Here is a 26,862-nt window from a genome sequence, read left to right as displayed (position 1 = left end):
GTCAGAGCTCAAATTTTAAGTTAGCAGCAGAACTTAGACTAAAATCCAGATTTCTTTCTTTTCTCATATTGATATTTTTTTAAGTTTTTAATCCTACTGCACAATGTTCTCTATGAACTTTTTAAAAAAGTTTATTTAGTTATTTATTTAAGTAATCTGTACATCCAACGAGGGGCTCGAACCCACGACATCAAGATCAAGAGTCTCATGCTCCTCCAACTGAGCTAGCCAGGCACCCCTCTGTGAACTTTTAAATAGACTTTAATATATCCTGATCTCAAACAGCAAATATTTGGCCCATTCTCTACACAAAAAATCTTCTACCTTGGTTCTAGGAATGGAATACTTGTGGCAAACTTTTCCTTATGAAACGAACATTAGATTTGATTGATTTACAGGACATATATTTCATTGATTTATGAAGTAAAAGAATGTTCTTTTCTGTAGAAACATGAAGCTCCTTTGATTTGACTTTGTTTTAAAAGTTAAAGAATACATAGAAAGTTTACAGTAACTAATATAACAAACATGAGTGTATCCATTACATGGCATTGACCAATATTGACATGTTCTGATTTTGCTTCATGTATAAATATGAAGCTGATCTATCCCCTCACTTATTCATCTTTTGTGTACTTTAATAACATAAAATCCAGATTTTTTTGACCCAGAAGCTGGAGAGTGTGAGGTCACAGAGACCATGTGAAGACAGAAAGCCCCTCTCTACTCCTTGGGGGAAAAGCCCTGAGAGAAAGCTTAAATTATCAACAAGTCCTTCCCCCAAGGAAAAACAGCCAGCAGCCCCAAATATAAGGCTGCTGGTCTTTGCCAGGGGTGACTGGTGAGTTATTATTATTTGTTACATATTTCTAGAACCTTTCTCTTAAAGTCTTAGGTAGCACCGTGGTCCATACTCAGCTCTACAAGGGCTTTTGAGTAATTATTCCTTGAAAGTTATTGATGGATTGACTGGTTTGTTTAGTAGCTCCCAGCGGAAGGAAAAATGGCTTTGGACATGAAGGGTAACTGTGACTATTCTCTGTGCAAAATAGAAAAATAATTGGTTGTTTTACTGTGTCAATTCAAGCTTCTCAGATCAGCTCTTCTGAAGGGTAATAGACAAGTTGAGCATGTTGAGAAATTTAGGGGAAACCTGAGGTAGTGCAAGACTGTAGGGGCTTTTTTGGTTGTTGTCGAAAAGTAAATACCATTTTAGATTCAAGTTCTGTAATATATGTGACATATAGATTGATGAATGACTCATTTGTTGTTGGAAAGTGAACGAACTTGCCTGATGATACAGTTTTCTCTTCTGTGTGTGTGTGTGTGTGTGTGTGTGTGTGTTTTCTTTCTGGGCAATGCCTCCCTTTGACTCATCTCATATTTTGAATTATGGCATTTTCTTTTTAAACTGGCAAATTCATTTTCAAATTGTTTCCACTCATTCACCGGTTTCTTGTCATTTTAGATATGTGGCTGAAGCAACAGAACTACAAATGGAACACAGACGTTTATTAGGAACTTTGGAGGATACATGAAAAATCAGAATTATGCAAAAAGGGATATTACTAAAAACCTGTACTTCAGGATAGATTGATACTTAAAAGAGTTGTACTAAAAGTTAAGAGATATTGATAAAAGTGCTATGCTTCATTAACATAAAATATTATTAACACAAAATAACACAATTATATCCAATTTATGATGATAATTCTAATACGACTTTTTTACTTCTTACACAACTCTTACTTCTTCTTCTTCTATTTGGGCTCCACTTTTTTTCTTGCTTGTGGAAGTCACTTCAATCCTCTGAGATTAAATCAGAGATAAATTTATAGGTTCTGGAATGCAAAATCCTCAGTTTCAGTGCCTTCTTGACTTCTGGGTAGAAAAGATGAACCCCATAACTGACATCCTTATCAAAGCACTGAGGTATCTCTTTTGATGCTGTTGTTTTTAGTCTTACGTACATTTCTTCTCACCAATCTTTCCCTGGGGCTCTTGGACTTCCATGTCTTTCGAAGCTTTTCGTAATTCTATCCTGTGTTCCACTCTGCCACGTGTGTCCTTACCCCTGTCTGTGTTTCTCTCCACCCTTTCGAGAAGATATCTATCAACTCATCATCAGGGGAAGCGCTGCGAGCTGCCAACAGGTGAAAAGCTTTAAGTACATCATCGATTATAGTTTTCAAGCCTTGTAGTGCAGAGGAGTGGAAAGACTATTCTATAAATAAATATTTGGAAAGGCTTGGGAGAAGACTAGCTCTGCTAAAAGCAAATAGTGATTAACATGCCCAGATAGTTTTTTTGCTTCTTTGCGTGGAAAAACGAATCTATGACATTTTCCAAAATATCAACTAGTCTTAAATGGATCATGTTGCTGGTGTTGGTATCAACTATAAGGCATTTAAAATGTCACTGTTTACAGACCACAACATATCCCCAAAGTCCAAATTTTTTTTTTACATGAATGAAAAGGTCTCTCTGATGCGTGTGTTCTAAATACTTCATTAATAACAGAAATGATGTCCCTGGTACACTTTATACATTGGCTATTGCTTTTTTTCTCTTTAGCGATACTAGATTTTATTCATACACTTGTTATTTGCCCGGTTATAAGCACTCACATGATTTTGTCAGTAATTCGGCACTGGATAACTGACTTCTTGTTTTTCAGGATACCAATTACCCTTCCCAGCTTCCATCTTGTGTGGGCTTGGCCAACATCAGCTCCCAGCACCTAGAAGGCACTTCCTTCTCCAGAGTAACTTCACGGAAACAATGGCTCTGTTGCAACTGGCGGAGGTTGGAATTAACTCCTCCTCTGTCTGCATTACAAAACAAGTGGGGACTAACTGGCCCAGGCAGGTTTTCTGTATCCTTGGACTGATCTCTTTGCATTCTCTGCCTCTTTTCAAGAGCTCCTTCTGTAACATAGCCAGACTGCATCTAAATTTAACAATGCGATAGGGTACAAACAGGCTTTCATGCCTGCTGTGTCATCAAGGGGATTTCAGGATTGTCTAATTGGTCTGCCTTGGAGAATCTGACGCAATCTCCCATTGGTCTGTACTCAGGAATCTGGGTGGGAAGTGAAAGTACAGACAGACCTGCCTGGGCCATCTCCACCAGGCCAGAGCTTGCCACCATGTGTGCGTCTGAGACCCGGACTCAGGCCAATTCAGAATGAAAACCTTCAAATGAGTGCTCCGAAAGTAAAACGAAAACTGAATCTGTTGGCTACCTCTCCATGAGACCCAGAAGATAGCAAAGGTTTTGGGGTCCAAGGTCAAGCTGAAGGGCTAAAGACAAAAGGGGCCTTCTGCCCCTCAGACTAAGGACCCTTTCCCAGTGGGATGGCTGTGGAGAGGTGGCACAGAGGAAGGGCGAGTGACCCGCGTGGGATCTCAATTTCCTCTGCTGGGCTGTAGCTCATTCAGGCCTTTCCCTGTGACATCCCCACAGAGGGCCTGGCTCCAAACCGAACTTGAAGAGTTATGTGAAATCCTTTCTGATTTAGGACTTGCAAGGGGAAAGGAGAATTATAAGGGTTTGGAAAAGCTAGTAACTGGGTAAATGTTTATGCTTCAAATATCTACTCTTTGCTCTAATATTCTCTAAGTTATTTTTATTACAGAGACAAAAAGGGATTAGCTGAAATGGTTTGGCATAAAACATACCACAACATTTTTTATGTAAAAAATCATTTTCTTCTGATGGTCCATTCACGCTCACAGAAAAATAGTCAAATGTTACAGAAATATGCAACACAGAAAATGAGAGGCCTCTCCCTTCACCACATCCCCTGGAGGTAACTTTCCATACCAATTTGTTTTATATCCTCAGTTGTTTACCCCCAATTATCTCTCTCTCTCTCTCTCTCTCTCTCTCTCTCTCTCTAGTTTTTACAAGAATGGAATCTTCCTTGCTACTTATAAATTGCTTTTTATACCTTTCAGCAATATACCTTTCCATGTTTGTTTATAAAGATATACCTTGATACCGTATGTGGTTTCAAAGACTAAATTTCTTTAAAATTATTGTACACAGGGACGCCTAGGTGGCTCAGTCGGTTAAGTGTCTGCCTTCGGCTCAGGTCATGATCCCAGGGTCTTGGGATCGAGGCCCGCATTGGGCTCCCTGCTCCGTGGGAAGCCTGCTTCTCCCTCTCCCACTCCCCCTGCTTGTGTTCCTGCTCTCGCTGTCTCTGTCAAAATGAATAAATAAAATCTTTTAAAAAAAATTGTTGTACACAGAATAAAAGCCAAGAATAGAGAGAGAGGGGCATTGAAAATAAAAACGCTTCTCTTCTCTCCTCCATTCCACAGCATTACTCTGGTCTTTGGAACGTTTTTAAAGCATATACAAGTGTATGCATATATACTTGTTTACTCCTGTGTATTTGTTTTCACATCAATGGAATTGCACTACAGAGTTCTGTGTCTCCATTTTTAAATTTAGTACCAAACACTGTTTTACTTGAAGATACAAGAACTCACTTCCAGAGGGAAGAGACCAGGTCTGGCTGGCTCACTGCTAGATAGACTTCACCTGGCATGTTGTCGACACATGATCCATACATTGAAGCCCTGAGGCTCTTCTGCTCCAGTCAGAAAAATGTCTGAGAGAAAAACTGTCCCTCAGCCCCAAATGCTCAACAGATCCCACAGGAATTTTCTTCGATGGACTCCAAGGCAGGATCTGCATGTGGGCTTCTCCTTACAGGCTCCAGGTTGTAGTGAGACTCATTTCTGGGTGGAGGAACCACCACCCAAGTGGTGTTCCCAAGTCAGTAGGGGTGTGTGTGTACCTCGCTGGAGAGGGAATAAGGAGGCCAAAGAAGCCAGCAGACCTTGACTGTGCTTTAGTTTTCCCTCATGTCCAGCAATCTGTAAAATATACCCAGTCCTTTTGGGAGCAGAATATCCAACTTTGATAGCAGGAAGTGGATTCTGAATAAACAGTAAGATTATTAATAAAGAATCTCAAAAAAAAATTCTTAGTGGATATTGTTTTAGTAAGTTTCAAAATTATGTGTGTGTGTGTGTGTGTGTGTGTGTGTGTGTGTGTGTGTGTGTGTGTGTAGGCTGAAATAGCTATGTAACAGTATTAAATAATGTGTGTATTTGAACTCTTACGCACATTCCAATTTCTCCAGCATATTCACTCTGTGATATGTCCCTCCCCAAATATGATTTTGATTTTTAATTCTTCAGTGCTACAAAAATAAAGTGATTCTTGTCATCAAAGTTGAGCATCATCTCAGCTATTAAAAAAAGCCAAATAATTCCTCTATTTCAGAAGAATTTTAACCGTAATTTTATGGTTAATAGAAGTTAAAACCAATGGATGATAGCCTTGAATAAGAGAGAACCTTATCTATTGGAGAGACTTCAAAGGTCAACACATCCCAGAAAGGCTCTAACTTATAACAGGAGACATTTATTATGCACTGACTTTGGGACATTAAAATGTCACTGCCAGAATTTACAGCTTTCGCAAAATGTGTACAATTTCTGTGGGGAATTTTCCTCATCCCAAAGGACAGGGATAATAGAAAGGAAGCCTTTTATTAGGGCTTACTTTTAAAACGTTCTAAAAGTGGTAAGGAGTCAGGATGACTGTTGTCCAGCTGGTTACAGGCAGTTGGTACATAAATCAGAAGGAATTGGCCTTAGTGAGCCTCTGTATGGAAAAGCTCACATAAACTGGCAACTGATCATTCCCCCTCCTTTATTTCTGTATAAACTGTTTACAGACAACTATGTGGCAGAGTGTTTGAGAATAGTGACATTCTAATCCCTAGTAATTCTTAGGAAATGTAATTGTAGGAGCAGATTTCATAAAGTGCCTTCAATCTTATATAAATCTGTGTAAATCACAGAGCCCTGTAAATGCCATTTGGACTTCAGAGCTCTAGCTGGGACCAGAGCCTTGTTTCCCTCTGGAGCTTCCCCAGGGCAACTGCTGGTTCCCTGGGCTGCTCAAATCTTATCAACCACCTTCGGTGGTTTCCAGGGAATTGGGGGACAATCTCACCCCATTTGCTGTCCTCAGAATCTGCCCCCTGAGTTTTAAAGGCATCTGCCTTTCATAAGGAAAAGCCAACCTTCTGCTTCTGACTCATTTGCACAGAGAGTTGCAGATGCCTAAATTGAATGGACTGCTTGCTGTCCCTGGCTGTGAACAGGCTCTCTCTGTTGAAAACTGGAAACCAATGTGGTGAATGACATGAGTCCTGTTCAATAGTGCTAACTTCCCCTCCACAAAAGCACTTTTAGCATGAATAAAGGATGACCAAGTGAGACTGGAAATGTTTTGCTCACAGCTTCTAAAAGCTGACGATGATCAATGCATGAGCCTCTTGGAATGCAGGGAGTCCATGTCCCTCTTTCAACTTCCCTAATGTGAAATAAGTGGCAAGTACAACTTTAAAGATGCAAATCTGAGAATGTGGAGCAGGTAACGTCTTCCTGCTGCTGTTCACATTGGGAGAATCAAATGGACCAATGTAGGCAGGGACTTGGTTGTTACCTAAATAGACCCACATCCTTCTCCAAAATATGATGTCAATCTTGCCCCCCAACTTGTCCATTTGTACCATCATTGTCCCACCCAGGCCTTGAGAATTTCTCACCTGGATTATGTCTGCAGCCCCCAACTTGTTCCTCTGATTTTAATCTGGCCTCCACTAATTCATTTTTCCTCCAGACCACTGTTAAAATGTGATCCATCTATGACCTAAATCTATTATGTCATTCCCCTATTTCTAATCTTTTGAAATTTTTCTATCACCTACAGAATAAAGTCTATCTAAGACTCCCAGCACTTTCCTGCTGCTGCAGGCTCTGCCCCACATGGCCATGCCCCACACAGGACACTCTACCAACACGTTTGCCCTCCTCACACTGCACGTTCCCTCTGGCCCCTGTGCCTTGTCTGCTATCCTCTCTACCTGAGGTGTTCTTCCCATTCTCTGGGCTGGCATGACTACTGTTCATTCATTAAGATTCAACTCACACCCTACCTCCTCCAAAGATCCTTCTCAGCCCTCAGGGCAGAGAAGGGACCCACTGCTCTGTGGGCTGCCTCCTTCTGCAGGCCCAGCCCTCACTATATGGACTTGATTGCAGTCTACTAGTCTCATTATGTGTCTTCTGGCCTGTGAGATGCTTGAACACATCAACTGTGACTTAGTTGTTGCTGTGTTCTCACTCAAAGTATAGCACCATATCTGTCCTATATTTGGTACCCTATAAATGCCTGATGAATGAATGAGGCTGGAAAGACAAAATGAGCAAGAAGAGGGGCTTAGATTTTTATACAAGCTTTGTGAGGGTTATAGCAGGTCATATAAAGTTTATAGTAGGTTTTTTATAAGGCTGTTCAAGTTTTGTTAGAAGCATATATATTTATAAATAGGCAGAATAATTTTAAAAAACAATTTTTAGAGTTGAAAGAGACTCTAGAGAGCATCTAGTCCAACACTTTTCTTTTACAAATGGGGAAACAGAAACTCAGAGAAGTTACGACCTGCCCAAGGCTCCATGGTAAGGTAATAATAACCTGTGAACAGGTCTACATATAGTATTTATGGGGTCTACTGTATGACTCGAGGTCTGTATTATATATGCTTTAATATTTATGTTCAAGTAAAGAATCAGTATCACGATTCACAAGTGGTATATTGAGCCCTCTAGATGTACAATTTTTTTTTTTTTTTTTTTAGATTTTATTTATTTATTTGACAGAGAGCGAGACAGGGAACACAAGCAGGGGGAGTGGGAGAGGGAGAAACAGGCTTCCCACTGAGCAGGGAGTCCGATGCAGAGCTCGATCCCAGGACCCTGGGATCATGACCTGAGCCGAAGGCAGACAGTTAATGACTGAGCCACCCAGCTGCCCTAGATGTACAATTTAAGAGTAATGTCAAAGTGTCTCATGTTGTAAAATGTTCCTCAGCTACCATCTGCAACTACGGTGAACACCACACTAACTCCTGAGTATCTCTGGAACCACCAACTGGAACCCAAAGAGGAGGAAGAAAATGGGAGCTCAGCACTACCAGGATGTGATACTTGATTTTGCAATCTGAAAGGAAGGACGTGACAAATTAATTTGTCTTTGTCTTTTTTTCTACCTAAGTGCTTCTGCTACCTATATCTTCCACATTCCATCTCTGATGTCAGCAGTGGCACAGCCCACAAGCCTGGATGGCATTTGGTCAGTTCTTTTGTCCTGAGGGACACAGAGCAAGAGAGGTGCAACAGTGTTTCTGTGGGGCCTGGGACCAGTGCTAATCATCAGGGAAGGCATAATGGCTATGTTGTACCAGCACCGAGCACCCATATGGTGCTTAATAAATATGTGTTTGTGGTACCAGGGCAAGAGTCTGTATGTGCTACTGTCTAAGGGTCCAGGGCAAGAATCCTGCTTTTAAGGACTCCCTTTATAGCAGTACTAAATTTGAAAGAAAATCATAGACAGTAACTAACAAGCTTACCTATCAAGCTCCCCATCAAAATATCCTGTGACAGTAATAAGGCAATAGTCTACTGGGGTCCTTAATACAGCATTTCTTACATTCTTATGGCATTGCATTTAGGATCTAAGGTATAAAGGTCTAAGGGGGAAAGGCCAAGAAACTGGGAATTCACAGTCTTGGATTGTTTTCTTAAATCTACTAATTACCTACTGGGTAACTTTGAGAAAACACAACCTGTTAATGGTTAGCCATTTCAGTTTCTCTACCCATAAAATAAGCCATAAATTATCTACACCCTTACAGAAGTACTGGGAGAGTAAGTGCTCAAATGAAAGATATTGTATAAGGATAACATGGTCTTACAAATTTGAAAGCTGTTCTGACCTCCACTTAAATAGTTAGCATGATGTCAGGCTCACACAGAAAGAGTCTCCCACATAACTAGTCTTAGATGCAATAGTTTTCTTTGAGCTATTCAAAAGAAAAAGTGTTCTTGGGTGCCTGGGTGGCTCAGTTGGTTAAGCGACTGCCTTCGGCTCAGGTCATGATCCTGGAGTCCCGGGATCGAGTCCCACATTGGGCTTCCTGCTCAGCAGGGAGTCTGCTTCTCCCTCTGACCCTCTTCCCTCTCGTGCTTTCTAACTCTCATTCTCTCTCTCTCTCAAATAAATAAATAAAATCTTTAAAAAAAAAAAAAGAAAAGTGTTCTCTAAATCCAATCTATTTTCTTAGGCAAAAAGTTTGTGTGTAACATGTAACTATCCTGTGAAAAGACTCCATTATGAAAACATGAAAACAAGACTGTTGCCTGGGAGTCTCCTCCCTTCCGTTTATATCCCATCTGTCATTACCTGCCCCTTTCTGAACTGCCGGACACTCCTGTTCCTCTTTGGTTTGTTATAAACTGGACAAATAGAGTCTTCTGCTTTCCAGTGCCTCATTTAAGCTATTTTGAATCATTCAGTCTCCTAGAACAATCTGTGATTTGGATTATGGATATATCAAGTAATTCAAAGACCCTGAGACAAATGTGGTTAAAAGCAGGTATTTTCCTGATTTAGATTAGGGACCAACTTCATCAGCTTGATTAAGGAGGCATTCTGAAACCCAAACCATCTAATCCCATCTTGAAGCACAACGGGATCCCTGCTGCATGGCTGGAGTCATCTTAGAGAGAGTGCGAGTGGGGGCGAGGGGTAGAGGGAGAGGGAGAGAATCTCGAGCAGACTCCGCACTGAGCATGGAGCCCGACGTGGGGCTCGATCCCACAACCCTGAGACCACAACCTAAGCCAAAACCAAGAGTCAGACACTTAACTGACTGAGCCACCCAGGTGCCCTCCCTCGCAAGGAATTTTATGCTTCAGAAGCAGAGAGAATATCCCCTCCCACCTATAAACAGCACTGAGCTGGTCTCTGGGGACTCAAGGACTCTGGAATCACCAGGCAGAGCACGGCTGGGATGTGGGCTTTGATGACCTGTAACTTCTTGAGGTCCTAATTGGAAAAACTATTCTAAGAAATAGGAGATTCCCGGGAGGTGGATGGTTCATTTGTGTTTCCCTTTACACATAGTAAGGAGGTTCTTCACCTTAAGAGAACCATCATGCCAGTGGTATGTGTTTTCCATTCTTGATCAGCCCACTGAACCAGACCCTTCCTGTTCATGGTCATCTCTTCAGAACCTGCCTGGGTCTTGGCCATGAGAGTCGCTCAAAAAAAAAAAAAATTTGTTGAACAAATAAACAAACAGAATATAATTTCATTACTTCATCCAATTAAAAAAGTGATACCCTACTTACAAGACCTCCAGAAGAATTTTCCCACCCTAAATTTCCCAGAAATCCAAATGGACAAAATATTTCCATTTTAATTTTCAAATATCAGAAGAATGCAGTGACCACAGTTTATATTCTCCCTCCTATTTTCCTCAGGGCCTGCGTTGCTCATTTAAATGCAATTTGCTGCCTGTTTGGGTCAGTGACTTAAGTTGGGAGGCTCTTACAGTAACTCAGCGCTGTGGAAATTCCAGACCTCTGGCTGGGGTCTGGGGGAGAAGCCCAGGTTTGGCGGCTCTGAGGGCCAGTGTAGGTAAGCACCTGGCAGAGGGCTGGTCTACCTGGGCCAGCAGGTCTCCAGCCTCACCAGTTTGGTTTAGCATGGAATCAGTCAGCAATGCCTGAGAAAGCCAGGAGACCAGTTGGGATGATTAGGGAGGTTATAAACCAGAAAACTTCCGCCTTGGTATTTGAAAACCACACGGTATTTTACAACATTCCTGTCGATTAACTGCTGGGAAGGGCACTACCTTATTGCCTTTTGCATAATGGAACCAATCTTTCCCCTCAGAGGCCCTCGTGTTGCTTTGATCAAGTTCAAAAGATGAGGGAAATGATGACTAAGGACCTTGGGAACCAGACCGAAGAATCTCACAGACATACTCAAGGGTTTTGCGGAGATCGCTGTTTGTTTCTTTGTTTGTTTTTTACTGATACATCATTTTGGTAAATAATTTCTATGGTCAGGGCACTTATCAAACTCCTTACCCAAATATTTGTTATTTAGAAAAAAAATCAAGGAAACAGACTTGTGTTTATTATTCTGAGATCAGCAGCAGTTTGATGAATTAAAAACAGTCTTACTTTTTCCTCTTTCCTCTCCCTTTACCAGCCTCTTGTAAAAGAGCCAACATTATACACCCAACTCTCTACACAGTAAAAACGAAAAATAAAAGTGACCTTGGTGAACTGTCGTTCCCTCTGCCCACGTTAGACTTTGGGCCAAGAGCCCACTCCCCTTTAGCATCAGAGGTAGATATTTGGAAACAACTGAGTTGGAAAGGGATACTGTAAATGTCTGTTTCCGGTTCACAGGGCCCTCAGCGTCACTGCATAGTTTGGACGTCTGACTAGTTTCCTGACTTTGAGAGTCTCCTACTTTAAACATGAGGGATCGACCCTGGAAAGGAAAGGAAAGACACGCACGAGTTTGCCACTGACTCCACCAGCCTTTACTCTCAGGCCGGGTTTCTCCCGGCGGGATTTAAATAGAACTATTGTGACACGGACCGCGCTTTCAGTTGCTGTCCTGAAGCAGGGTGATGGTGAGGTCGTGGGTCTGCTCACATGGTCTGAGTGGGGAAGGCCAGGTCTGGGCCAGTTCGCCACAACAGAGCTTCCAGGAAAGCCCCACCTCCACTCATCGTGACCAAAGAATGGAGCAAAAACAGACACTGCAAACTCAGACAACCATGGTAAGGCTGGCTCTCCTCGACCCCGTCCTTCAGTGGTTCTATTGATATTTTACATGTGTGAAAGAAAGGCTTTGTTAGGGGCACAGATCTAAACTCTTTCCAAAAGAGACAACCTTGCCACATCATCATGAGGAGGGAACCAGAGCATCCCAATGAATCCTTCTATTTTAAAATAAAAGGATTTTATTAACCTATACCGAACGAAAACTCTAGGGCTACAGTAACTTCAACTTTGCACAGAGTTGCCACAGAGCTTAACATATATATTGAAACACTTACGCTGTCTTTAAAGCCACTCTATTCTTGAACGTCCTCAATGTTAACAAATGCAATAGCAATTCTCACCTACCTGTAGAGGTCCTGCACCGATTGCTTCTATTCCTTTTATAATAAACTGAGCCGGCTGACAAACTGATTCTGCTCCGTCAAGGTATGACGGGTGGTTGCTAATTCCTGAGCGGAATGGGCTCCTATCGGTCTGATCTGAAAGAGAGAGGCCAAAGAATCAAGTTTCCCAGAGGAAACACAGGAGTGGGGGCAGGTACCATGGGGGGTGGGGGGGAGGGAGAGGGCAAGCGTTGGTTGGGGGAGGGTGGGACACTAGCCATGAACGCCTGCCGGCATTTGCAGCTCATAAGTGAACATTTCATATTCATGGATAAAAAGTTTCATTGACCATTATGAAAGTTAGAGTTCTGTGTTCATAAGTAAAAATTTCAGCAAATAATGTCACTATACCTAGTGGGACCCTAGAGGCAGGAGTCCCCTCTCCCTCCCCCCCCAAATAGGAGAAGCCAAGCACTGCAGCCTTCAGCTGTCAGTCCCAGGCGTCCCGCCAATGGAAGTCCAGAGGAGAGTGGGCGGAGAAAAGGCTTTTGTTTTCCTTTTCTACTGGCGTTATGAAGCAACCAGGGAAGCTGGTCCCTTAGGATTCCATTTAAGTCTCCCCCGAACTACTTTCTCTCAGGAACTTTTGCCTTGAACCACTTTTAGGCACTGAACTAGTTCCTTCTTGCTGGAAGAACGTTATTGTATTGTCTGAAATAGTGCATGCTTCCTTCCAGCATGCCGGCGGAAAACCCCAATGATGCCCTTTCCCACTAAACTATTAGGATTTCTCCTTCCAGTAAATGCAAAAAGAAGAACACGCAACCATTACTAACTGGCAGGCTAGGAATGTTTTTTAAGTTGAAAAGTTACTTTTTTTTAACTTAAACTTTCTACTACTATAAGCTTTACGAATACAGAGACCATGCCATACATCTCCGTATCTCCACAATTTCCACCTTAACGCACATAGTTGGAGATGAATCATGATTTTTTATGTGAAGGAAATTGACCTGCAAATTAAAAACCTCTTTCATACAGAACTTGGGCCAAGCAAAGGCCCATACTATCCGTAAATGTGATGGAGAAGCAATGAGGGTAGTTCTTGTCCCACAGTCTAGTATGAAAATCTAGACTGAAGGTCTGTTTTACTTTTCACATTCTGTTTTAATGAAAAGAAGGAGGAAGGTGAATGACAATTAACAATTCAAACAAAACTCATCTGAATTTGGCTTTGACTTGTGATAAATCCTGCACCTCAACAGTGACCATGATCCCCTTCTATTCATCTTCAACTTCAATCTCTGTCCACTTGATCAGATCCTGGCTGGAAAGAGGACCCAGAAGGTTCCAGACATCCAGGGAAGATAATCTTCTGGAAAAAGAGGAGAGGTGGGAGAAGGTACTAGAGGAGAGGACCCGGGAGTCGTAGTTGAGGTTCATCTCTGCCACTGAATCACTTTGTATCGCTGAGAAATGTTTTTTCCCTTTTCATGCCTGAGGTTTCTTCTTGACAACTGAGATGAATGGATTAGATAACGTAAAAATTTCCTGCTGGGACTGGGATTGAACTTCACGTGTAAATAAAAATTCATGGAACTTTGCATTGTTGTGGTATTATACTAAATATGGAGAGAGCTTATGAATTTAATAATAAAAACTAAAAATGGATAAACGGAGTCAAACCAAGAATTATGAAAAGCTCAGACATTTAGGGACAAAAATGGAAACAAAGTAAAACGTTTACATACTTTTAATTCTAGTGCTTACCACCGTTTCCTTCTGCAGCTCATTTAAATGCACATTTCAAAGTTATAATAATTTTGAGTAAATCCCCTAGTTGGCTTGAATGTATGTAAATTTGATCTTGGTCTTTTAAACTTGACACAATTCAGCAGTTTTTGAAATCTGTATTAGTCAAGTAAATGAATAGTGTCATTTGCTTATTTGATGCGATTTTTAAAAAATGAGTCCTTTGAGAAACTGCTTCTGGGTATCAATACTAAAATGAAAACACTGGCTAAAATCATAAAAGCAGGAAAATTAATTTCAGGGCATTTTAAGCTCCCCCTGTTTCCTGGGCTCTCAGGGCTTCAGAAGTTGAGAATTGCTCTCTGATGTCACTCTTCTCTGAAAGCTGATCCATTCAAATCCAGATGGTGGACATCTTTGAATCACATACTGCTTACATTTTTCAGTGCCTCTGAAAAAGAATTTCCCCCTTTTAATCCTCAAAACCAAACTCAAATGAATTGTTTTACCCACCTGCAGCTTCCTCTGAGGAATATAACTCTTTGATTCAATCCATAATTTCCTCTATTCTCCAACCCCCAAATTATCCAATTTTAGTTTTAAATTCAAATCATTATTACTGTCACTGATTCTGAGCTGGGAAAATGGAGGGTGGTTTTTTGGGGATGCAGCACGGAGATGTTACACAAATATAAGCCAGAAAATTTCTCATTTCTTTAATTCTCTACCACAAACTACAACTGTATTAATCCGACAGACTTTCAGTGTGGTTCTGGGGACAGCAAATCCAGAAACTTTTGGCTCCTAAAAGCCTCTTTCAAAGGGAAAACTGTCTGCTGAACAATAAAGTCCATGCAGAGGAATGGAGTGTGGACTTCATTTGTTTGTGTCTCAGATAGAGGTTACTGGTGGCAGGAGCCTAGAAGAAGACTCTGTGTAATACAGACTTGCTGCTGACTCAAGAAGTATACACACACAGTGCCCAAGAGCAAGTAAGGAACAACTGGTTGATATGTAGGCCTCTCCTGACCTCTGTCTCTTCCCTTGCACCCAGTTTGCACCCCCACATTCTATCATTGCACTGCTTCAACTAAACTTCAAGCTCGGCTTCCATCCCATGCCAACACTCACTCATTCCTGTTTCTAAATATCTTTCCTACTTGCACACATCCCTATTTCGTGTCTTTGTATTGTAAGGACATGTACCATTGTGGAATTTTTAGACTGAAAATAAGACACGGTTCTAACATACATAATGTCACCATGTACTTATGAGTTCTTAATTAAGACCCTGTTCCTTCTGTGGGAAGAACTCACCATTGGCACCTCAGGCCAATTGCTATATATCCTATAAGACCTGGTTATTCTTCAGATGCTCTGTGAAGCCCTTCTGACTGTCCCCCTCTTCTGCGCTTCCCAAGCATCCTGAGTGACCTCTATCATAGTTTATAATAGACTGTTATGGGCTTAATTGTGTCCTCTCCCCCTCCCCCACAAATTCATATGTTGAAGTCCCAATCTCCAGTACCTTGAAAACAAGGTCTTTAAAGAGGTGGTTAAATGGGGCGCCTGGGTGGCTCAGTCAGTTAAGTGTCTGCCTTCAGCTCAGGTCATGATCCCAGGGTCCTGGGATGGAGCCCGGCATCGGGCTCTCCGCTCGGCGGGAAGCCTGCTTCTCCCTCTCCCACTCCCCCTGCTTGTGTTCCCTCTCTCGCTCTCTCTCTCTCTCTCTGTCAATTAAATAAATAAAATCTTAAAAAAAAAAAAGAGGTGGTTAAGCTAAAATGCGGACATTAAGGGGAGGCCCTAATCCAACATGACTGGTGTCCACGTAAGAAGAGGAGAAAAACCAGAAATACATGTACACAGAGGAGGGGCCATGTGAGGACACAGCAAGAAGGTGCCATCTGCAAACCAAGGAGGGAGCCTCAGGAAAAGGCAAGCCTGCTGACAACTTGATCTTGGACATCTAGCCCCTGGTACTGTGAAAAATAAATTTTTGTTGTGTAAGCCACCCAATCTGTGGTACTAGAGCGGCCCTAGCAAGATAATACACTGTCCTACAAATTATTGCCTTATCCAGCTCTACTTCTATATTGTGAATACTCTTAAAAGGGACTGTATTTCATCTGCCTAGTCACAGAACCTATCAGAGTACCTGACATCTATAAAAAAATATTTGTGGATTGAAGGAAGGATTTTCCTTACTCAATTTGATCATCAGCCTCTAGTCACTTAGTGTCTTATTTTCCTCCCTATTTTTATTCATCTTCTCCCATCCTAATCCTAATGGCTTGAGTATGTGTCTCTATTTCGCACCTAAGTCTTTAACACAAGCAGATTGATTCCTAGTTTTCAGAGGTATCATGCAGGACATGAGCAAGATCCGGAACCACTCCTCCCTCACTGGATGTACACATAGCAGTCGGGTGCTGTGGTTTCTCATCATGACAATATGCTGGGCCCAAAGATGCCAATTTACATGAGTCGGACAGCGAAACAATGGCATACATGCCCCTTTTCTAGAGTTAGGCTAACAACTCCATCCCATAGAGGCTGAAACGGCTCCTAAGAAGAGCCCCTTCTGACTGCCAGTTCTAAGGTGATCAAAATAAGAGAGGAGATCGCTGGTACAGTGAGTGACCCAGGAAATGTTAAAAGGGTGGGAAGTTGGCTCAGCAGGGTTGGGAGCTGGCTCACATCCTGAAGTAATTATTCCAATAAAACACTCTCACGTCCAGATATATTTTTTTTTCTCAAATTATGGGATAACTACACTTAACGACTCAGAAAGATCACATTTGTGTGAATAAACCTGATTGTGCTTTGAAAGCACTTCCTTTCAGCATCACGCTGCTCCAGTCTCCTGGGCTCCAGTAAATTTTGAGGGAAGAATGGCAGGGCCAGAGTATTTACACATCCATAAAGGCTGTATTTGTTTTTATATGTTCTTGCTGCTTGGCTCTGCAGTCTTGTTTAGAAACATTATGTTGAAAAAAAAAAGAAACAAATGTTAAATGGTATTTTATTTGAGTGAGGGTGCCTGATGAGTCCTCTTGTAAAAGAGTGGCCTGTCATGCAAGGAGACTCAGGCAGCCTTACTGCTCAGGACGCTGGGTAGCAAAATTTGTAGTGGATGCTGTTTGAACGTGATGCTTGGAGGAATGTTTTCTCCTGTAACAAGGTTTGTAATGGCAAATCATTTTATCCCCAGGTTATGTTTTGTTTTGTGCATGTGTATTATTTTTTTAAAGATTTATTTCTTATTTATTTGAAAGAGAGAGGGAGGGAGGGAGAGAGAGAGCACAAGTGTGAGGGGCAAAGGGAGAAGGAGAAAGAATCTCCAGCAGATTCCATGCTGAGCAGATCCAGCGGCTGGGCTCCATCTCATGACTCTGAGATCATGACCTAAGCAGAAACCAAGAGTCAGAGGCCTAACCCACTGCCCACCCCCAGGTGCTACGTGCATGTTTTTTAATTCCCAGTTTAAATGGTAAGTCTAGCAATTCTGTTCTTTTCTATAAATAGGATGTTTCATTGTAACTGAGTACCTTGAAGTTCTAGCTATACTGAAAAACTTTGGGCCAGTTTATTTTACTTTCCAAGGTGAACTCTACATTTAAAAGAAGAAATCCTCTTAAGATTTAGCCCTACCTGCCTTGAGGTGAGAAATCAAGAGCAAGGAGCTCATTTGTGACTTGAGATAATGATGAAGCTCCTTCAGCAAATTCTCAGGACTGCCTTTTCTAAACACTCAACTAAGTAAACTCCATATTAAAAATGTCCATTGTAAAAAATAAATAAATGTCCATTGTGTGCAGGGTACAAGATAAATGCCTTGAGAGCCACTAAGGATTAAAATCTTTTAAATGTTTCTGGTCCTCAAGACATTCACAGCAAAATTGGGGACAAAAATTTTAATTAGGATCAGGCTAAATAGAAATAAAACATTTCAGGGTGCCTGGGTGGCTCAGTTGGTTAAGCAACTGCCTTCGGCTCAGGTCACGATCCTGGAGTCCCGGGATCGAGTCCCATATCGGGCTCCCTGCTCAGTGGGGAGTCTGCTTCTCCCTCTGACCCTTCCCCCTCTCGTGCTCTCTCTCTCTTTCATTCTCTCTCTCTCAAATAAAAAAAAAGAAAGAAAGAAAGAAAAGAAAACATTTCAGTAACAGATCTAAATTAAAAGAGATGGCAACTTCCAGAAGGCTGTCCATGGTTAATTACATGGTAATTACAAGCAAGCAGTGCTCTGAGACCCCAGGGCTCTCTCTAGGGTCTCATCTTCCCCTTAAATGGGAAGGCTTCTTCAGGACAGGCAGATGTAGGTAGGTCCAGCGGAGGCCAACAAACCTACCTCGTTGTCTCCAGATTATGAGGCAGACCTGAGCTCAGCTCTGCCCAGGATGACCTGGGACAAGTTCTTTCCTGCTCTGAATAGAGATGATAAACTTACCCTTTGAGTTGCTGTGAGGAGTAGATGAGCTCTGTGTAAGTAAATTCTTGGTGTAGACTCTCACACATGTTAGCATTTATGAGGGCAGATATCATGTTATGTATCAATTTGTCTTTTAGTTCATTTTCTGTTTGCCCCACTCAAAAGTAGAGTCCTTGACGGCCAGGACTTAGCATTGTTCTGTCCTTGGATCACAGTATCTTTATTACTATGCAACACATAATAGGTGCCTAGTCCATATTTGTTGCATGAATAAATCAGTGAATAATTAATTTAACTTAAAAAAAGTGGATTAACTAATATTATTATTCAATCCTGTCTTCTTCATATTTCTTCTTATCCCTCTTCATTGTCTTTAAACTTAGGAGCAACAAGAGATGTTGCAAGCAATAGGCTAAGTTCCATTTGAGTAGGATCATTTGGAGTTTTAAAGTCCCTATGGGTTCAGGCTATTGGAACGTGATTGTTCACTTCAAGAAGAGTAGACGATGCAGTGGGGAAAATAAAGCTTTTCTTCCTGTGTCTCCTTCCTCCACCAGCTCCTCCTCACTGGATCTTATTATGTCTGGGCCCCTTGTGCCCTTCTCACCCATTAATATCCAAAAATAAAGAACAGAGACAAATTGTGGGGAGGAAACAAATATTTTTTCACATAGACCTTCCGACTCCCATGGAGAGAGGGTTGGAATGTAACTTCCCCTTTCTCCAGCCCACCTCAGTGCCCATTTTTAAGTCCAGGAAGACTTAGTTAGCCAAAGGCTACCAAATGAAGCATGACTGTTAGAAAAATGTGTTTTCCATGACACTAAGCAGGAATGGGCTTCTAGTGTGAGATCACTTGGCTTTGTGCAAAAGTCCCTGTCACTGCCACCAGAGACAGACTTATTTTGACCTAATTTTCAGTTCTGTTATGATTTTGTAGGCTAAAATTAAATTTGGTTTAAGAACACTGACCAGGGTTTGTATCACTAGCGGGAGGGAAGGAATCAACAGTTTATCATCTTGTGTTGGTGTGTGACCAACTGGAGCGTCTCCTTAAAATCTTGTTTGCAGGAAACGGACTCATTTACAGCTCCCCACTCAGTAGCATGTTTGTTCATAGTGCAGAAGGGAGGTAAAATGAGTCACAAAAGGTCATCTCTGGATCGAGTAAATTTCCTCCCAGACTGCAGATTGCTGACACCTCATTGTGTTTTCCATGTGTGACACAAAGCTTCAATCCATGTACAGTGTAACCTCTTAGATAAAATCCGATCCCCAGACCTGCAAGACCCATTATTGCCTAAGAAAAGCCAAAATTACTGAATGTTTTCCTTTCTTCTGACATAAAATGCATGTCATCAACCACGTAAAGGAAAAAGAACAACGTGCAAAGTATTCCCTGGGGTTTCTCACCAATTCTAAGATATTCTCACAATCAGTTCTCAGCTTAAAAATGGTTTCATCAGAGGATTTTAATGCTCCTGTGTGAGCATTTCAAGAAATTCAAAGAAATGAAATCTAAACATCTCAGGGACATCTTGTGGAGAGGCTGATTCAAATACTCAGGTATTTTGGTTTTCATATGAAACATATCTTAGATCTACATAAGGGTCTCTATGGACTGTATAAAAAAAACTTATAACATGTATATATTAGTCAGGGTCCTGGTAAGAAACAGAATTCACCCCAGAAGTTTCCAGTAAAGACAGTTTAATAAACAACTACTGACAATGGTATGGGCAGGCAAAAGAACAAATAAGAGACATTGAAGAACCCAGAGATCAGCAACAGTGGGAAGCTGTTACCACTGTTAGGTGTAAAGGGCAAGGGGAGGAAATGATGGTACATGTTCCCCATGGAAGTTAGTGGAGACTACAGTCCCTGCCGAAGACCCACCTGAAGAAGACAGAGAGACAGGAGGAAACACCCTGATCACCATCTCTGTCCCACCTCTGATCTCCTGCTGGTGCTTCCTGTTGGCCAAACTGAACTGGAAGGCAGTGGCAAGGGAGACTGGGTGACAGAGTCCCTAGGGGTCAGTTGCCCAGCGCATACAGTAGGGTGGAGAAAGGCAGAGGATTAATCTGCTAGGGCAACTGGAGCATAAAAAGCATAGTGTTCTTCGTAGGCAATGATTTTGCTCAATATATATATACATTTATTTATTTACTGCCAGTGTATTTATGATAAATTTGCAGCTATTTATCCAGGCTTGCTCTCTACCCTAATCCCCTTGGAGATCCTGTAGTCTGTACTTATATTCCAAGAGCTTGTCTCTGTGCAGGGCTAACTCTTCTGTATGGGGATTAATACTTATCTCCATGTCAACTAAATAGATTTAAGATTATGAAAACTGTGATGACCATTCTTCACCTTTATGAATCTTTAAATTCAGAATCTCTTGGTCTGGCACAGCTTCATTCTTTCAAGGATATTAGAACATTTTAGTTTTGTTATCTCATTGATCCTTGCCATATCTCTGACGGGCAGGCATCTTGGTAGAGTACCTAGTACAGTGGTGCATGGAAATAGACGCTCAATAAATGCTTGTTGACAAGATGATCATCATCAAATGCCTCTTGTGCAGATAGGAAAGCTTACAATGAGAAGTTAAGCAACTTAGCCAATATCCCATGGGGTGCCAGTAGGAACAGAAGCCAAGTCAGAGGGTTTACCCTGAATATGCTTCCTCCAAAAGGAGATTTGGCCAAGCCTGGCAAGAATTTGAGCAAGAGTTTATTTTCTTCCTGTACTTTGACCCAATCTTAAGAATAGTTGAGAAATTCAGGGCATAGTTTTTCCAACTGATTTGTTTCCTAGATTGCCAGTGAAACGTGTGCCCCATTATTTATTCTTAATCATTAGACACGAAACATTACTGCCCCGGGAGCAAAAAGCCGTTATTCTCTTAGAGGAATTGAACTAAACTATTATGGTTTCTATATATTATTTCTGGGATGGGGAAAAGAAAATATAAAGGGGAGATGAAATCTGAGAACTGCATGTGAAATCAGTTACAGCCAACCCTTATCAATGAAAAACAAGGGTAGGAATGACCTGAGAAACATAAATGTACATGGTTTTAGAAATTCTACAGTTATTATAAACCCATCATCATCCAAACCTTCTACTACATTCCAAAGTTTTAAATCCCAGTTTTTCTTGGATGGCACTGTTTTCCTGAATATCCCATGAAGGATTCATATAGAGAAGGAGAAACAGAGGGGCCCGGATTCACTTCAAGCAAGATAAACTCTTTGTGAAATAATACTAAATCAGGTAGATCAAATTTTGTACATAAGGCAAATCATTTATCAACATGAAAACACATGGGCACAAGGGAAGCTCTGTAATCTTGGAAGCCTGTGTCACGCCTTCTCCCAGAGAGGGGATTGCCAGCCTGCTTGATTTGTAGGTGGCTCGCTTGTGACATGACCCGGGAGACTAACAAAGGGCTTGGGTCTTCTCAAAATCACATTTATTTATTTTAAAATTTATTTATTTATTTGAGAGAGGGAGAGAGTGTGCAAAGGGGGAGGGGCAGAGAGAGAGTCTTAAGCAGACTCTGGGCTGAGTGCAGAGCCGGTTGTGGGGCTCGATCCCACGACCCTGAGATCATGACCTGAGCCAAAACCAAGAGTTGGATGCTTAACTAACTGAGCCACCCAGGCGCCCTTCTGCCTTGCCATCTCATCCAGGTGTACATTGCCTGGTGAGTACTTTATCTCTCAAGACTGAGCTCCAATGACACTTCTCCTGACTTGACTAGTGACACCACCCTTTTCTGTCATGCTAGCACAATACACACATCTAAATTATTGCATGCACCACATTGTATAGTGCTCACTGTTTATATGTCCATCTCCTCAGTGAACTATGAGGTAACAATCTGCAGCCTATTCAGGATCTTAGTTCCTTATCTAGCATACGCACTGCTCTTAAACCCTGAAAATGGAGGGTTGTGCTTCAGAGACCCTACCTTGGCCGTCCTCCAGCAGTGTCCCTATACCTGAGGTGAGAAGTCAGCAGGACCAGGGATGTGCCTTCCCGGATTCCATGTCTACCCAGATCCTACACTCCCTGTTTCTAGACCATGCTTTGCTTACCTAGAGCCCAAGAATTCCCTGTCCAAAGGTCCAATCCTCCCTTTGGGGCCTGGACGAGCCCTTTCCCAAGATCTGTCCTCTAAGAAGGGACCAAGAACGTATGTGCTCACTCCTAGATCCGAGGACTGGCCAAGGCAGCTATTCGTGAAGCATATGGACAGAACCTGTATAAACAGGCTAGACTGTCCACATGTGTGCATGGGAGGTGTCCAGGGATGAGGTTAGAGCAGGACTAGGAGGAGCAGGCAGTTAGGCAGAGAGCTGGGGCCTGAAGCCTCAAGGAACCTGAGGGTTCTAAATTTGAACCTGGCCTTCCAGGTAGTTAGGAAGGTATATTTATCATGGTGAAAGGATGGATCATATCTTGTCATTTGCAACCTTGAAATATTTAGGCCTATGTCACGTGAGCTTCCATGTGTACTCTAGCCTGGATCTCTATACATGTTAGGGCGCTGGTGTCCTGTCTAATAGAGTGCACAACACATGGGAGATGCTTCATGCATGACTGAGGACCGGCTCACAGCAAAAAGATGTGGAATAATTGAGACTCAAGGGAAATAATTCTGTAGTGTTTGAGTAAGAGAAAATAATAGAAGATATTAATTATAAGTGAATTAACAAATTAGTTAATATACTTCCTAAAAATGTTTATATTCCAAGGGTCAAACTTAAATGTTCTTGCTAGGACGATGTTATTTACCAAATTAATGATCAATTTTTAAAAGCCTCACTTGAATTCTCCAGCATTCTTTGTATTTCCAAAACACAACACCAATCTACAAAGCACTCATAGATGGGTTAAGAATGAAGTCAAATAAAACATGAGTCAGATAGCAAACTCCATTGTGGGGGTTAGTTATACTCCAGCCAGAGAGGAAGAATTAACCAAACTAGCAACAGTGTTTCTTGGAGGCAGCATTTCAGGCCTCTGTCACTTCAAATGACCCCTTTATCCTTCACTGGCAGATAAAATCATTCTTGGAAGGAAAAGGAACATTCATCTTCCAGGTGGAACCCTGAGAACTTGTGTCCTCTTTGCCACAGATACGATAATTTCAATGAATGTAGGCATTTTAACTTTTTCTCAGGTATAAGAATCAATGGCTCACCATGTTGAGTAACCAAGACTTCTTATCTCTTTTCTAAAAGATAATACTTTTATTGTCACATAAGTGTATGTTACTAACAAATGTAAGGAAATTTCAGGCTAAAATATGTATATACATATGGTTGTATGTGTATGCATGTATATATGTGTGGAAATTGACAGGGGCAAGGAGAGGGAGAGAAAGAGAGAATCTACTTAACTTGGAAAGTCAACTGAGAAACATCTACTGAGGGACTTCTCCATACTCAGCATTTGTCACATTATGCTAAGCATAAGGGATAAAAGGTCAAGGCCTTAAAACAATAACGAGATACTACTGTACACCTATTAGAATGGACAAAATTTGGAACACTGACACCAAATATTGGACAGGATGTGGAGCAAGAAGAACTCTCATTCACTGCTGCTGGGAATGCAAAGCCACTTTGGAAGATAGTTTGGTAGTTTGTTAAAAAACTGACATACTCTTATCATATGATCCATTGATTGTGCTCCTTGGTATTCATCCAAAGGAGTTGAAAACATGTCCATACAAAAGCCTGCATGTGAATGTTTATATCAGCTTTATTCATAATTCAAAACTTGGAAGCAACCAAGATATCTTTCAGTAGGTGAATGGATAAACTGTGGTATATCTAGACAATGGAATATTACTCAGTGCTAAAAAGAAATGAGATATCAAGCCATGAAAAGAAATGGAGGAAACTTAATGCGTATTACTAAATGAAAGAAGCCAATCTGAAAAGGCTACCTATTCTATGATCCCAACTATATGATATTCTGGAAAAGGTAAAACTACGGAGATAGTAAAAATATTAATGGTTGTTGTGGTTGGGGGAAGGAGAGGAAGAATGGATAGGCAGAGCACAAAAGATTTTTTAAGGTGGTGAAAATATAATATCATTATGTCATTATATATTTGTTTGAACCCATGGGATGTACAACCCCAAGAATGAACTGAAATGTAAAGTAAGGACTTTGGGTGAATATGATGTGTCGACATAGGTTCATCAATTGCACCACTCTGGTGAAGGACATTGATAATGGAGGGGGCTGTGCATGTATGGGGATAGGGGTGTCTGAGAAATCTCTGTAATTTTGAAATTTTGTGGTGAGCCTGAAACTACTCTAAAAAAAAATCTTCCTCCCCGCCCCGCCCCGCCACAGAAAGATAGAGAGCACAAGTAGGCAGAGCTGCAGGCAGAGGGAGAGGGAGAAGCAGGCTCTCCGCTGAGCAGGGAGCACGATGAGGGACTCAATCCCAGGACCGTGGGATCATGACCTGACCTGAAGGCAGCTGCTTAGCCGACTGAGCCACCCAGGCGCCCCTAAATATTTAAGTCTTAAGAAGAAGGAGAGGGGCATCTGAGAAGGAGGAGAAGAAGGAGGAGAAGGAGGAGGAGAAGAAGAAAGACAAGGTCCTGTCCCCAGGAAAGTTGACGATATATTTTTTTTAAGATTGTATTTTTTTATTTATTTGAGAGAGAGAGTAAGAGAGAGAGAGCACAAGAGGGGGTAGGGTCAGAGGGAGGAACAGACTCCCTGCCAGGGAGCCCGATGTGGGACTCGATCCCGGGCCTCCGGGATTATGACCTGAGCCGAAGGCAGTCGCTTAACCGACTGAGCCACCCAGGCGCCCAAGTTGACAATATTTGATGGGAGTTTGGTCTGGAGTGATGGGAGAAGCACTGTGGGCATATGTGGGTAAGGGTGAGGGCACAGATTTGCCTATTACCTCCCATGAACAGACACTGTGATTAGGTGTGTTATATTAGGGCATCTCATTTAATTCTCATCAAACCAGTGCACGTAAATACTATCCCCATTTTCCAGATGAGGAAACCAATGTTTAGAAGATGAGCCCAATGAAAGAGCGATACAACCGAGCAGTTGCCGAAAAAACTATTTAAAAGGAACCCATGGGAATGTAAACGGGTACCATCACTATGGAAAACAGTACAAGAATTCCACAAAAAATTAAAGAGAACTACCATATGATCCAGCAATCCCACTTCTGGGTATATATCCGAAGGAAATGAAAACAGGTTATTGAAGAGATATCTGCATTCCAGTGTTTATTACAGGCAAGGTATGGAAACAACCTAAATGTGCATCAGTGGATGAATGGAAAAAGAAGATGTGGTTCATACATACAATGGAAAATTATTCAGCTATGAGAAAGAATAAAATCCTGCCATCTGTGATAACACGGATAGATCTCAATGCTAAGTGAAATAAGCCAGATGGAGAGAAAGACAAATACTAAATGGTGTCTCTTAAAGCTTGGAAAATCTTAAAAATCTTAAATAAAAAAAGTCAAACTTTTAGAGATCATCCAGTAGTGGCGGCCTGCAAGGAGACAAGGGCTCCGTGGCGCGACGCCAGGCCTTTCTTTGATGTGCAGAAAAGGCTGGGCCTTCACTTAGATCATTGGATGACAATCCAAAGTGCTGAGCAGCTTCACAAGATTCCAGGTCGATGCCATGCTTTTGAAAAAGAATGGATAGAATGTGCGCATGGAATCGGTGGTACCCGTGCAGAGAAAGAGTGCAAGATGGAATTTGATGATTTCGTAGAATGTCTGCTTCAGCAGAAAACGATGAAACATCTGAGTGACGTCAGGAGGCAGCGAGATAAGCTAATAAAGGAAGGGAAGTACGCACCTCCACTTCACCACTTGGGCAAGGAGGATCGTAGGCCCTGAGCAGAGCTGCTGCTGATGGCTGGAGGCTGATTTTCATGTTCTCTCTTCTCCCCTGGAAAGTTCATTTACTGAAAACCTCTTTGCGAAAGTGTCTAAAAATAAAGGATTGCTCTATCCTGGAAAAAAAAAAAAAGTCAAACTTTTAGAAGGAGTAGAAAAGTGGTTGCCAGGGGTTAGGGAGTAGAGAAAACAGGGAGAGGTTAATAAAAGGGTACACACTTCCAGTGATAAGGTCTGGGGACCTAATGTACAGCATGGTGACTACAGTTGGTAACACTGTATTGTATCATTGAAATTTGCTAAGAGAATGTTCTCACCAAAAATAAAATAAAGCAAATATGTGAGGTAATGGCTATGTTAATTAACTCGACTGTGAGATCCTTTTACAATGTATACGTATATCAAATTATCATAATGTACACTTTAAATATCTTACTATTTTATTTGTCAATTATACCGCAGTAAAGCTGAAAAAAATAAACATGAACAGCTGAGTCGGATTGCTCATACAATTCAATTATGTTGTCAAAGATGCAAGCAGTTCCCTCTCAATTCATGGCAGGGTCTGCAAATGGAAAAAAATGATGGGTTTCACATGGGTGATCATGGCTTCAGGAACAATGATTATAAGCATTATGCTCACTTAGTGCTAGTAATGCTCAAAATTAAGAAAAAAATTTAAAAAGAGAATCA

The 26,862-nt window shown here is 41.6% G+C and overlaps 1 protein-coding gene and 1 long non-coding RNA gene across 3 annotated transcripts in view; one reads left to right on the top strand and one right to left on the bottom strand.

Moving 5' to 3' along the window:
• Window positions 1-13,424, bottom strand: part of LOC113927783 — a 36,948-nt gene extending 23,524 nt beyond the window's left edge. Inside the window, exons 1-3 of one of the 2 annotated variants that reach the window (XR_003521741.1) lie at window positions 13,322-13,424; window positions 12,087-12,220; window positions 1,478-2,143 (exon numbers count right to left, since the gene is read on the bottom strand). This is a non-coding gene — a long non-coding RNA (uncharacterized LOC113927783). Of the gene's footprint in view, window positions 1-1,477; window positions 2,144-12,086; window positions 12,221-13,321 lie in introns of those variants that run through there. The other variant, XR_003521740.1, reaches the window with a different exon arrangement.
• Window positions 13,425-25,600: 12,176 nt separating this feature from the next.
• LOC113927778 (NADH dehydrogenase [ubiquinone] iron-sulfur protein 5-like) lies at window positions 25,601-26,288 on the top strand. The gene has a single exon (XM_035728704.1). It carries the CDS (start codon window positions 25,732-25,734, stop codon window positions 26,167-26,169), a length of 438 nt encoding a protein of 145 aa, XP_035584597.1. The 5' UTR covers window positions 25,601-25,731; the 3' UTR covers window positions 26,170-26,288.
• Window positions 26,289-26,862: the final 574 nt, after the last annotated feature.

The sequence above is a fragment of the Zalophus californianus genome, chromosome 7 (genome assembly GCF_009762305.2).
Source record: "Zalophus californianus isolate mZalCal1 chromosome 7, mZalCal1.pri.v2, whole genome shotgun sequence".
Lineage (NCBI taxonomy): Eukaryota > Metazoa > Chordata > Mammalia > Carnivora > Otariidae > Zalophus > Zalophus californianus.
Note: the sequence above shows the minus strand (reverse complement) of the source record. Positions and strands in the feature narration are given on the sequence as shown.

Coding starts and splice junctions, on each gene's coding strand:
- LOC113927778 (XM_035728704.1), top strand. CDS start 25,732: ATGGTGTCTCTTAAAGCTTGGAAAATCTTAAAAATCTTAAATAAAAAA.